The sequence below is a fragment of the Enhydra lutris genome, unplaced genomic scaffold (genome assembly GCF_002288905.1).
Source record: "Enhydra lutris kenyoni isolate GAN:26980312 unplaced genomic scaffold, ASM228890v2 scaffoldscaffold97, whole genome shotgun sequence".
NCBI classification, from domain to species: domain Eukaryota; kingdom Metazoa; phylum Chordata; class Mammalia; order Carnivora; family Mustelidae; genus Enhydra; species Enhydra lutris.
In genome coordinates, this window is record NW_019154181.1 from 360,877 (window position 1) to 373,234 (window position 12,358).

The following is a 12,358-nucleotide window of genomic DNA, read 5'->3' on the forward strand; positions in this document are numbered from 1 at the left end:
TGATACTCCAGTTGTAAATGGGGCATCAGACTTGTAATTTGGAAACCAGATTTTGCTTTGGAAACCAAGCAAAATATCAGAACTGAAAAGCCCACCATTTTCAAAGGGAGTGTTTACATCTCTGTTACACTCAGTCCTATGTTTCGGCGACCTGCAGCTCTGCCCACCAAGCAGGTACAGAGGGGGCAGCCACAGTTGGCCCACGGAGCTGTCCGGTTGGGGGCCACATGGGGCTGGGTCAGTGGCCGAGTGGCTGGGGAAGGGCAGAGAACGTGCATCTTGAGTTTGTGCTAACGGCAAAGGGACCCTTTCCGAGTTAGGCTGAGAGCAGATTGCAAACCCGGCAGGAAGACGTCAAGGTAGATGGAATTCCGTAGCTCCAGACCCTCGAGTCCTATAGTGTTTCATGAGGGGGTAAGCAGTGGCCATCACCCTTCAGGAGCTGCCTCAAGGCAGTGCTCAGCCTGTATTCCTGGAGCCCTGCTGGCAGGAGGTGGACTCGGTGGGAGACAGAAGTGGCCCTGGTGATGGGGGGAGACCTCTGCCAAGCCAGTCGATTTCCTTGGTGTCCATGCTCCTCCTGTGTTGGCCTCGGGACGTGCCCTTGGCTCTCGTCAGTATATTGCTGTCTCTGCTTTCTGCTGTCCATGCTGTAGTTCCTCAGTCCAGATCGAAATGCAGCCTCTTCGGGGCAGGAGACTGCCTCGTACTCCCTTCCTCTCCTGCCGTCGCACCTGGCATGGTGGTGGTCCTCCCCTGGATGTGTGCATGAGGGTGCACCGGCTCAGACCGCTCACAGGTGGCAGGAGCGGGCTCTGCTGAACTTAGGCAGGAAAAGGTACTGGGTGTCACCACATCCCCAGGAAGGCTGAAGAGGACCTAGCTCAGCAAACACGTGGTCACCGCGAGAGGCTTGCCCGCCATCGGCCTGCTGCTCTCGGGTGCAGCAGAACTGGGGCTCCTGGCCGGACCAGTTCTTCCTACAGATGTTTCTCAAGAGCGACTTTTCCAGATACAGAGTCCTCATGAAGAGTATCCAGCTGGCCGAGCCTAGGTCGGGTGCCCAAACTTCTGTGGTAACCTTCCATGAAGGAAGTTGGGCCTTGCCTCCCACCTAGGTTTGGAAGTTCCCCAAACAGTAGGGGTGGCCTGGACAGATAGTTGAGGAGATAATGGGGGTTGAGCTCTGTGGTTCTTCCATCCTTTACTCACAGTTATGTGAATTTGAAGCCAAATCCTCTTTGTAGCTAATGTCGTGGGACATTTTCTTAATGTCGAAGCAGGTTTGATTGACCTATTTGGTGTCAGAAAGTTAGCGTAGTTTGGCAGGGAGGATGAGCTTAGGGCACTGTACATGGAAAAAAAAATGACCAAAAATCAGGAACTTCCCGAAGAATACAAAATGGGAAAACCTCAAAAGAGGATTTTGGACTCCATACTTTAGACTGGACGGGCGTCTGTCTGTTGCAGTGCGTGTCTGCAGGAGAAGCAGCGTGCTTACTACTCAGGTGCTTAATTGGTGATACTTAGCAGAGAGGTTGTACCTGGCTGATGCATGTGTACTCAGATTTGAGGCTAAGTAAAATGTTTCCACCCCCAATCTGACTTAACAAGCCGCAGAAGGCTGCGTCTCGGGAAGCTCAAACCTGTCCCAGGACAGAGTTCCTGGGGACTCCTTCATGGAAGTGTTCTTTGCAGCCCGGCTTGGTAGCTTTGTTGCCTCGGGGACTTTGCTTCCCGCCATCAGACACCTGTTTTCTGACTGCTTGCTGGACGGACAGAATCCTCTCCCTGATTTCTGTTCTGGGCTGGCTTTGGGCTTCCAGTTGTAAAAGTCCCTGTTTTTCCTCAGTGCACAGTGCTCTCTCCACCCAGTAGTAACCCACAGTCTGAGTACTTGTCCCTGCTGTCAGTGCTGACTGGAGAAGCGTGGCTAGTCGTCATGGAAGCGGTTTTGGCCCCTGGCGTGTTCCTAAGCAGTTTGGGTGGGCTGGGGCCACACGGGTTTGAGTGGGAAAGCTGCATTATGGGGTTGTGTGTGGCGAGTCATGTTATTTCCAGAGTCTTCACTATAGATATGGGCACGTTCTTCTCTCTTCGGTCAGGTACCCAGTGTCCAAACTGCCCTGATAGTCTTTATAAAAAAGTATTCCGTACAGTTTGTTCAAGTCAGAATCCAGACTAGGTGTGCACATTACTTTGGTTGCAAATCCATGGCTTCAGCCTCTTCTTTGGTTGCCTTGCTGTTTCTGTGTTGAGAAGACAAGATTGTTTTTCTCAGAATTACCCACCCTGTGGACTTTGCCAATTGCATTTGTGGGCTAGTTCCTAGAGGCTGGGGCAGACACGCTCAGATGCCTTGTCCCACATTTCTCCCTACGAGATCTGACTGCTCCCCTCAGCTTCCCACTTCCGGGGCACCTCCCGGGGCAGGCAGGGTCAGCTGCGGGTCAGGAGGGGGCAACTTCTTGTTCTGGGAAGATGACGAATTTCCAATGGATAAACGGAGATTTCCAGACCCAGTTGTGAAAAGGTGAACTTTGTTTTTCAGCCTCAAACTTAAAAAACTTGACATAAACCGTATCGAAACGTCTGTTTTATGGGTAGCCACCCCTGTGCCACATGCTTGCTGGCCTGCTCAGTGCAGCCCTGCTGTGTCGTGGTCGGTCTTCATCATTCCAAAACGATCATTTCCCCGTTTTTGTAAGAAATAACTGGCTAGGGCACCTGGGTGGCTCAGTGGGTTAAAAGCCTCTGCCTTTGGCTCAGGTCATGATCCCAGGGTGCTGGGATCGAGCCCTGCATCGGGCTCTCTGCTCAGTGGGGAGCCTGCTTCCTCCTCTCTCTCTGCCTGCCTCTCTGCCTACTTGTGATCTGTCAAATAAATAAAATCTTTAAAAAAGAATAAATAAATAACTGGCTACCCTCTACAGAGTTCCCCCCCAGTGATAACATCTTCTAAAATTACAGTACAGTGTCATCAGGATATTCCCATCGATGCGGTTGGGATGCGGGACAGTTCCATCCCCGCCCGTCCCTCCCCCCACCACTGCCTCGTAACCCGCGGCAGCCATGGGAGTTCTGAGAATGTCATGTAAACGGGATCGTAGAACATACGACCTCTGAAATCTCCAAGGCTCCCATCCATAGGTCTCTGGAGATTCTTCCAGCTTGTGTGTTTCCGTAGTTTGTCCCTGATTGTTGCCCACGAGTACTCCGGGGGTGGCCCGTAGCCGCTGCTTTAACGTCCGCGCACCGGAGAGCACTGATGGCTGTCGGGTGTTCAGCTGTCACGGGTGCAGCCGCTCAGAGCGTTTGTGTACCATTGTTGCATGAACTTGAGTTCTCGTTTTCCTGAAATTCAAATTGCTGGGTCTTACGGTCGTTAGAAAGTTACTACTGTTTCACAAGACTTTTAACTCAAAAGAAGAATTAAGACCATTCTTGAAGTGTTAAGGGGAAGAGATGAAGGAAGAAATAGTTTGGTTTTTCTTTTTTTCATTGTGGAATTATAAACACTCCTAACTATGTGCATGTTTAGTAGGAAATTAACTCATGGAAAGTGATAAAATAATTATTTTCTTGTCTTTTCCTCTCTTACCTCTCCATCTTTTTTTCTTCTTCTTCAACTGTGCTCTCCACGTGTCCTGTAGATTCACCCGACCGGAGCACTTAGGGAGCAGCGCCAAGATCAAGTGCAGCGGTTGCCACAGCTACCAGGAGTCCACAAAGCAGCTCACCATGAAGAAACTGCCCATTGTAGCCTGTTTTCATCTCAAAGTAAGTTTTCTAGAAAGCAGACTCCCGCGGCAGATTCCGTTTTCAGTCCCTGGTACCACCGAGAGCCTGTCGGTTTGGTGTAGAGAAGCACATTGTACAACTGCCGTGACTCAGCGACGAGCACGGAGGGCGCAGGAGGGTTGTACGCTGTGACTCTGCCCCGTCCTCGTTGCGCCGAGGGGTTTGTGGTGAACCAGACTGGTTACTTCATGATGACAGTAGGACGTGAGTTACTCTCCTGGGGGCGGGAGTGAACAACCTCCTCCTCTTCCTCCTCCCCAGCTTCCCCACCTTCCCCCCAACACCAGAGTTTTCTGGTTTCCTTTTACTTAAAAGCAAATGAGACCATGAGCGTTATGCTCTAGTCCAGGAGTCGGTCAGCTTTCTCTATAAAGGGTCAGAGAGTAAATATTTCAGGCTTCATGGCCACATAGGATCTTTGTTTTATGGTCTTTATTTTATGACCCTTTCAGCAAAAGCCCCGAGCCATTCCTGGCTTGCTGCATGGGTTTGGTAGCCCCAGTCTAGTCAGAGGAATGTCTTTGCCGAAAGGAACAGTAGGTCCGTTTTTGCTCCCGGAGCTCATGGATGTTTGTTCTGTTTCCTTCCGCCTTGCCCTTCGCTGGGTTTGTTGTAAGATCACTTTTTTGCACACCTGGCGTCAGTCACTTTGAACAACCCCATCATTTCAAGACTCCATTTTTGAACCCCATAAATTAGATTTGTATAGATTAATACACTGTTACTGAGTCTGTAAGCTCTAGATGTGGCCAAAGGGCAAGTCAGAAAGGCCATGAAAAGCCCACTTTTGGGAGTGTCCAGAGAAGCACCATCAGAGGAAACCCCTATAGCTTCATCCCTTTCCTTCTCTCCCCTCTCCCGTTTCTGTAGCGATTCGAGCACTCGGCCAAGCTGAGGCGGAAGATCACCACATACGTGTCCTTTCCCCTGGAACTGGACATGACCCCCTTCATGGCGTCCAGGTATGAAAGGGTTTGGGCCGCTGTGTGATCAGGAGGGCTGCGGCTCCATAAGGTCCAGGATCGACTCCGGGTCTGTGATCAGCCGGTGTAGAGGCTACTAGAAGCGCCTTTGCTGAAACGGAATCTTTATCCTGGTCTTAACCCAGGACACAGAGGAGTTTCCTCAGCTTCGGGTTTCCCCGGTGCTCCTTTAGCAGCCCTCAGTCGTGGCGAGCGGTCGCGGTGGGATCCCGGCAGGCCGCGCTGCCACTGATGGGACTGATTTTGGATACACTAAGCAGTTTGTGTTGCAGTTATAGATTCAAATCTTGATATCCCAGACCACTTAAAACGTGCCCTCCGAACCACCACGACACTCGCGCCTACGTGAAATGTGCATTATCTCCTACAGCCTCTCTGACAGATTACCACAGCTTAGCTGGAAGCAGCCAAGGGGAGTCCGGTCTGTCTGGGCCGGCTCTGCGCCTCGTGGCTCTGTGCAGCTTGTTCTCCAGCTCCAGCCTCCGCTTCCTCACCTTCCCCTAGAAAGCAGAGCTGCTGGAAGAATTAGAAAGCATGTCTAAAGTGCACCGAGTGCCACGTCTGGCGAAGGAGGCCCCAGGAGTAGTACCCAGGGGTACCGTCATTCGAGCCGGGCATCTGCTTGGTTAATTATTTTAAGATTTTATTTGTTTATTTGACAGACAGAGATCACAAGTAGGCAGAGAAGCAGGCAGAGAGAGAGGAGGAAGCAGGCTCCCCACTGAGCAGAGAGCCTGATGCAGGACTCGATCGCAGGACTCTGGGATCATGACCTGAGCCGAAGGCAGAGGCTTTAACCCACTGAGCCATCCAGGTGTCCCTGGTTAATTATTTTAAATGATGCTGAGGAAGTACTGTTTTTTGTTACAGCAAAGAGAGCAGGATGAACGGACAGTACCAGCAGCCAACAGACAGTCTCAACAATGACAATAAGTAAGTGGTGCCTCGTGGGTGGGCGCGTCTCCAGCATGAGCAGGGAACATGGAACCACAGGTGGGCCGTGCGGGGAGGCCCCCAATGGCACAGCTCCTCTTTGTTTTGGCCGCTGGCCTGCTGCCTGTCTTGCTGCTCCTCTGCCCCTGTTGAAAACACTGAAACCCTCTTGGGGAAGGATTTTCACAAGCGCACCGTAAAGCTGCCCGATGTAGGAGCCTGCCCCCTCTGCCCCAGCTCCTGCACGTGAGCAGGGTTCGCACTGGCCACGGCGCTGCTAGCATGAGAGCTCCGTGTCTGGATTTGGGGCCCTTTGGCCTCTGCCTCCACCGGCGCTGCAGTAAGGCCTCTGTTCTTCCCTTCACCCCTGCTTACCGTCGCTGTGGGGGAAGGAACAAAGGACTGTGGGCTTACAGCATCCCCAGTGCAGCTTGCTGTCCCCGCTTCCACTGAATGTGGCTTCTGCAAAGCAGCTAAAGAGCTGGGTGGGCTGGGCGGGCTGGGCAGGCCTGTGTGCCTGCCGGGCTCCCGCTGTCGTTCCTGGGGTGTTCCATTTGGGGTCCGTGAGCTACGGACCGTGCAGACTTCTGACTGCTTCTGATGGCGATTCGATTAAGTTCTCTGCTCATTCTCTCCCCACTCCCGCGCTCCCAAACTAGGTACTCCTTGTTTGCCGTAGTTAACCACCAAGGGACCCTGGAGAGTGGCCACTACACCAGCTTCATCCGGCAGCACAAGGACCAGTGGTTCAAGTGTGACGATGCCATCATCACCAAGGCCAGCATTGAGGACGTGCTGGATAGTGAGGGGTACGTCTGGGCGGCAGCCGGCTCCCTGAGTGTACATCCATTCCCACATGGAGGCTTGTTCTGGACAGGGTGCCAGCCTGGGTGGGCGGGGTCGCTCTCCATGAACACCCGAACACCAGGAATGTGGGGGTGGTCATTTCTGTTCTCTGTGGCTTGAGTGGCCACGTGGGGTCTTGGGGAGCTCCTTTCTTCCTGACCTGCTTCATTCCTCCCTGGCCTTTTGCCCTCAAGTCCTTACTCGGTTTGAGACTGTCCATGGACCGCTCCCCGCCCCCACCAGAGATGGGCTCAGATAGGGCCCAGAGCACTCCTGAGGCGTGTGCGCTTTGTATCACCGCCAAGTAGTGGGGCGCCCCTTGAGAGCCTTGTAGAACAATTTGTGTGCGAGAGGATAGCTTTGTGGGCGCAGAGGCGGCCAGAGGAGCCACCCAAAGGGGCGCATTTGGACTAGAAGCCTGGCAGCGAGGTGGACGGCGGGAGAAGCTTCAGGAGCTGTGGGGGCGGGACTAATGGACTCAGGACATCCTGGCGGACAGGGGGGAGGACGGGCACTCACCGTGGGCAGCCTGCTGCCTAGCCAAGGCCCCTTCTCCTCGGGGCCAGAACCCAGCCAGGCCAGCAGTCAGGCCGCCAGTGGGTTCCGAGACCCCCACGCGGGTGTCTCGGCGGTGAGGCGCGGTGTTGCTTCTGCCTCCGGTAACTTGGAGTGTCAGCGTGCTTCTTGTCTTTGCCTCCTCAGATATCTGCTGTTCTACCACAAACAGTTCCTGGAGTATGAGTAGCCTTACCTGCGGCTGGTCCCCAAAAATGAAGGCGATGAGTTGGCCAGCCTCCCAAGGTGATCTCCGCCCTCCCCGACTTCATGAAGCCACCCCCCACACAGAAGTGCCCCCGAGAGCATCGGATTCCCCTGCAGCCTGGGCCCAGCCGCGGCCACACGGGTGCGCAGGGTCGCGGCATCCGCGTGCACGAGCGCTGTACTCCGAAGGAAGCTCCGGGACCTGCGCAGCAGACGCAGCGGACGCAGCGACGTGGGGGGATGTGCCCTGCGTGGGGAGGAACCCCGGTGGTGCGTCCCTGGGCGTCTGCTGTGCTCCTCGAGACCACGTGCGGCGGAGGTGGGGGGATCAGCGTGTCCCGGGGCTGCGGCTCGGCTGTGCAAGGGAGCAGTTTGAAAAGGCGCCAACCCGGTTTTCCATCATGGGTCCATTAAAACAGTGAGATACAGGAGCCAAAGCCGTGGTGTGAGGACAGAGGACTTTGCGCGCACCTTCCTCGCTGCTGGTTTAGTATCAAACATAGATAGCGGAACTTAGCCTGCGTCTGGTCAGCAGATAGAGGAACGCTCCCACCCCCCCACCCCCACCGAGCTCGCGGAACCGGGGACTCCAGCGGGTTCCCAAGCTCGTCTGTTGCGCAGATCACTTAGCACCCAACTGCATGTGGAGGCGTCAGCCCAGGTGGTCTCTCTTGGTTTTGTTTTTTTTTTTTATTAGAAATAGGCACTTTCATAGCTCTCTCCCCTTTTCTCTTTTTCCACAATGGTGACTTTCATCAATGTAATGGTAGTAACGTGAATGAATTATTGCATTTATACAGAAATTTAGATCATTTTCCTTTATTCTCGAGAGTGAATCTTGCTTTTTCATCGGTGCTGGTTTTGTTGCTTCCCCTACCCCCTTCCCCTTTGGAAGCATCCGCGTCCAGGTGAGGGCTGGCGGGGGCAGCGGCCGAGAGTCAGGCTGAGGCTAGTAAGTGTCTCTGTCCTGTTAATCTTTTGAGTAAGTGAAGTGTTTCCAGGGGCTTCGTTGTTCCTTCCTCCTATTTTCTTCCTGGCCCCTCGTCCCACTTGCTCTCCCTGTGGCCACGTGGCGGCTCGTGGGTCGGATGGAAGCTGGAGTGGCGTCCCGTGGAGCCTGCGGTTGGTACTGCTGCCTCCGCCCTACGTCTGGTGTAGGTAGAGCTGCAGCAGAGGCAGGCGGCTGGGCCAGCGAGCTGGTGGGAAGAGGGAGGAGCTGCTGGAGGAGACGGAACAGTTTGCCTTGGTCCTTGTAAGATACCCTGCATGCACTTGTCTGTCTAAACACAAACTTCCATTGTCCGTTTCTGAGAACTTAACAACCCAGACATGTGGGTGCGGAAAAGCTGTTTTAATGTCTTTTTGGGGAACAAGCAGTGCTTGTCCTAGGAGCCGGGTCTGCTTTTGAGCTGTGGAATGTTTGTTCCTGGAGAAGAGAATCCTCTGTTTCAAGTTCAGCATATTTACTTTCCTTTTTTTTTTTTTTTTTAATGGAGCCAGATAGTAAATAATTTGAGGCTTTTCCAGGAAGACATCTTTCGGACACTGAAATTTGACAGTCTTCACCTGTTACGGAATTTGTTTTTTTTTCTCTATTTAAAAATGTGCAAACAATGCTGAGCTGGTAGGCCATGCAGAAACAGTGGGCGTGATCTGGCTCATCAGCTAGTCAAGGTAGGAAGTGGGTAGGAACAGCAGCCGTTGAGTAGTTACCGCTCCGTGTGGAACATGCGGGAATACGTGAAACAGCAGTCGTGCCGCAGCAGCCTCCTGGATGACAAAGCCCTTAGTGACGCAGCTTTTAAGCACTTGCTCAGTTCATGCTCAGTGTATTTTTGCTTTTTGGGAGTACGTGTTCTGTGATAGCAGGAATGATCAGGAACAAGGGTGGGTGCAGATTTTCAGAAATGGCCCCACGTGGCTGGGTTGTGTGTGTGATTGTAAGAGAGAAATTGTTGGGAAGGTTGCTTTGTGGGAGAGCTGTTGCCCTTTAATAAGGAGCAAGTCAAGCAAGGAACTGGCTGACGCTGGCCTGCGGAGTTCGAGCTGTGAGCTCTGCTCCCTTGAGACCTGGCTGTACTGGATGGTCCTGGGTTTTCTGGCAGGTTCCCTGTGGTCTGGCCAGCTCTGCTTTCCACATCTGTGTCTGCTCATGTTCAGGAGAGCTCAGCTGTTCCAAGAGCATGAGGTCTGGAGATAGATGATGAGGCCACGTTTCTCTTTTGTAGACATGACTCTAAGTTTTTGTATCCAAATTAACTGTTGTTATTCCCTGTTGACACCGGCGTTGCAAGTTGTCACCTGTGTCTGCCGCTGGGAAGCTCCTGTGACTGTAGCAACCGTGCGAGGGCAGTGTTGCCAGCAGGATGTCGGTCGCTGGGATTTACTTTGTTACTCACAAAATACTCCATGGTGGGCCTGGGAATGTTTCTTTTTGCTCCCAGGCCAGGCATTAAATTCAGGAACATAGCTCTCTCGTTTCCTTGCAAAGACCCCTGTTCACATGTTCAGGCCATTACCAAGTGCATCTGACACTAAAGGGGCCATCGGGGGATCCCCACTGCCCCCCCACATTCCCATGAGTGGTTTTAAAATAATCTGTGTTTCTGAGACGTTGGCCGCCCTTTCACGGCATCATAGGGAACCGGGCTTTCCATCTCCAGAGCTGTGACGTGAGCTCTAAGCTGGGGCCGTGCCGGGAGAGTGGGGGTCCGGCGGGCAGCCCGAGCAGCCAGGCTGCCTCTCCAGGGCGCAGGGTCGTCTTTAGGCCTCCTTCTCGCGGCAGTGCCCCTGACCCCACAACACATAGCCCCTCGCTCTTGTCCTTCGGCTTGGTGTGTATGCTTTCCCTGGGCCAGATGGCCCTCCTTTTGACAATTCAAGTGATTGTTTCGTTTACTATAACCTTGAAAACAAAAATTGTAAGAAAAAGATTCCAATGATCGTGCTGTGGATTTTATTACCAAGATGTTTACACCTCCCTTTTACCTGTCATTTTGAGGACCTGTCAAGTCTTCTCCCTTAATGGCTTGTAGTCTTTCCTATGTCATAATAAAGCTACATTTTCTTCGGAACACGGCTGGTCTCCCCTTATTACCGACAGCAGCCAGAGAGGGCGCTGCGGAGGCGAGGCCGCACTGCAGGGCTCCCGGGCCACAGCAGCCGCCCTGAGCTCAGCAGCTAGGGCTCTGGTACCAGGAAGTCTGCGCCCCCTGCATTTCCTCACTTTCTCTGATTGGCTCACTGCTTCCCTGACCACCTTCTCTTTCCTGCTCTTGGCATAATGGTGACGCATCTGGGAGTCAGGACAACCACGCACTCTCAGAGTTGGTCGCTGTCACCGTCGTCACCTGAGGAGTTCTCGAAATGTAGGAGTCCTTGCCAGCGTTTGGCGACGAGCCCCAGGGTGCAGTATAGCAATGTTCTCTTACAGGGAGCGCCCCAGATGAGAAAAGAGCATGTGTGAGTCAGTACGGAGAAAATGTGCCATTAGCCCTGCCCTGGATTCTGTGATCGCTCACAGGACTGTAGCTGACTGTAGTTGACGTTTTTGACTCCCCTGCCACCCTCCACACTTCCTTTGTCCTCAGAACCTCCCTTACCTGGGTTTTACCTGGCTGAACCAAACCTTCATTGCTGAAGTGTCCTTTTCTAGAAACCTTTGTAGTGAGTTACTTCCCTTTGCTTTATTTCCCTTGGGTGGAGACACCAGGAGACACTGGAGAATCTCTCTGGATCTCAGGCTTAGTCCTCTATCACCACTGAGTGGCATTCTTCTTGGATTACCCAGAACCAGTGTTGTGTCCCTCAGGGGAAGTTACCCCCTTAGCATCTAAGACCGCCAAACCAACAAAGCCCAGATTTTCCAGGCCTGGAGTAAAAAGATTGGGTGAGGGGCACCTGGGTGGCTCAGTCGTTGGGCCTCTGCCTTCAGCTTGGGTCGTGATCCCAAGTCCTGAGCTCAAGCCTCATCTTGGGCTCCCTGCTCACCAGGAAGCCTGCTTCTGCCTCTCTCACTCCCCCTGCTTGTGTTCCCTCTCTCCCTGTGTGTGTCTCTCTCAAATAAAGATTCTGTGATTGGCTTATTAAGTGTAATACTGCAGAGTGCCAACCCCACTCCCACACCTTGATCTGCAGACCCGTATGTTCTGGCTGTTGGGGAATCCGCACCAGATCATGGTCTCTGGCTAAAGGCATGGAAGTCCTTGTGAGAGACGGCACCGCGTTCCTTCACCATAGCTGAGTCCTCAGTACGCCCAGCTGCTTCCTGGTGGGGGATGATGTAGTAATAACAGTTTGTTCCATGGACACAAGCCTGTTGTCATGAGTGTCCCTTGCTGTGATTTGGGTTCTGTGATCAACAGCTGTTTGTGGAAAGTGACCATGGGTGGTGGTGCTGACAGGCGGGGTGGGGGTGTCCATGACTGGACTATCTGTTTATTCCAGTGGGGACCGGTCTCTGCCCCCTCCATGATGCAAGGGGCCCAGTGTAGTCTACCTGACACTAGTGACTAGCTGGTCTTCAGAGGAAATGCCATTCTAGGAACTCGGTGTTCATTAGCTGGTTAGGCCCTCAGCGGTAGTTGGCTCGGTGAGCCGTGGGCAGGACAGGTTAAAGATACCGAGCCTGTTCTAGCCCCCACCCCTGTCTGGATGGCCCCTTGGTTCGTGGGGCCACCAAGCAAGCACGGTGGCTGGGGAAGGCAGCTGGCCGCGTCCACAGGGCAGGCCGTTCTGTCCCCCTGATCACTGAGAGCCTCTGGCAGGCACACGTGGATACAGATACCTTCATAGTCTGTGCCTGCCCATATTGAGACCTCTGTCCCCAGCCAGACCATGTCCCTAATCTTTGAATCCTGTTCCAGATGTTCAGCCATCCAGCCAAGCTGCTAGCAGCTCACCACAAATCAGCGTGAATCAGTACTTCCGGCCCTGCCCCCTCCAGGCAGCTGGGTAACCAGGGGTATGGCCCAAGTCTCCACTCAGGATTTTCCTCCATCCCGTTCTGTCGGTGTCCTCAGTCACCTGGTCAC

The 12,358-nt window shown here is 53.4% G+C and overlaps 1 protein-coding gene across 1 annotated transcript in view; it reads left to right on the plus strand.

The window, feature by feature from the left end:
* The window catches only part of LOC111139235 (ubiquitin specific peptidase 22), a 43,358-nt gene extending 32,959 nt beyond the window's left edge, over window positions 1–10,399 (plus strand). The window contains exons 9-13 of the mRNA XM_022491448.1: window positions 3,654–3,780; window positions 4,672–4,763; window positions 5,655–5,717; window positions 6,377–6,526; window positions 7,266–10,399. Coding sequence (XP_022347156.1) covers window positions 3,654–3,780; window positions 4,672–4,763; window positions 5,655–5,717; window positions 6,377–6,526; window positions 7,266–7,308 — 475 coding nt within the window. The 3' untranslated portion in view covers window positions 7,309–10,399. The remainder of the gene's footprint in view (window positions 1–3,653; window positions 3,781–4,671; window positions 4,764–5,654; window positions 5,718–6,376; window positions 6,527–7,265) is intronic.
* Window positions 10,400–12,358: the final 1,959 nt, after the last annotated feature.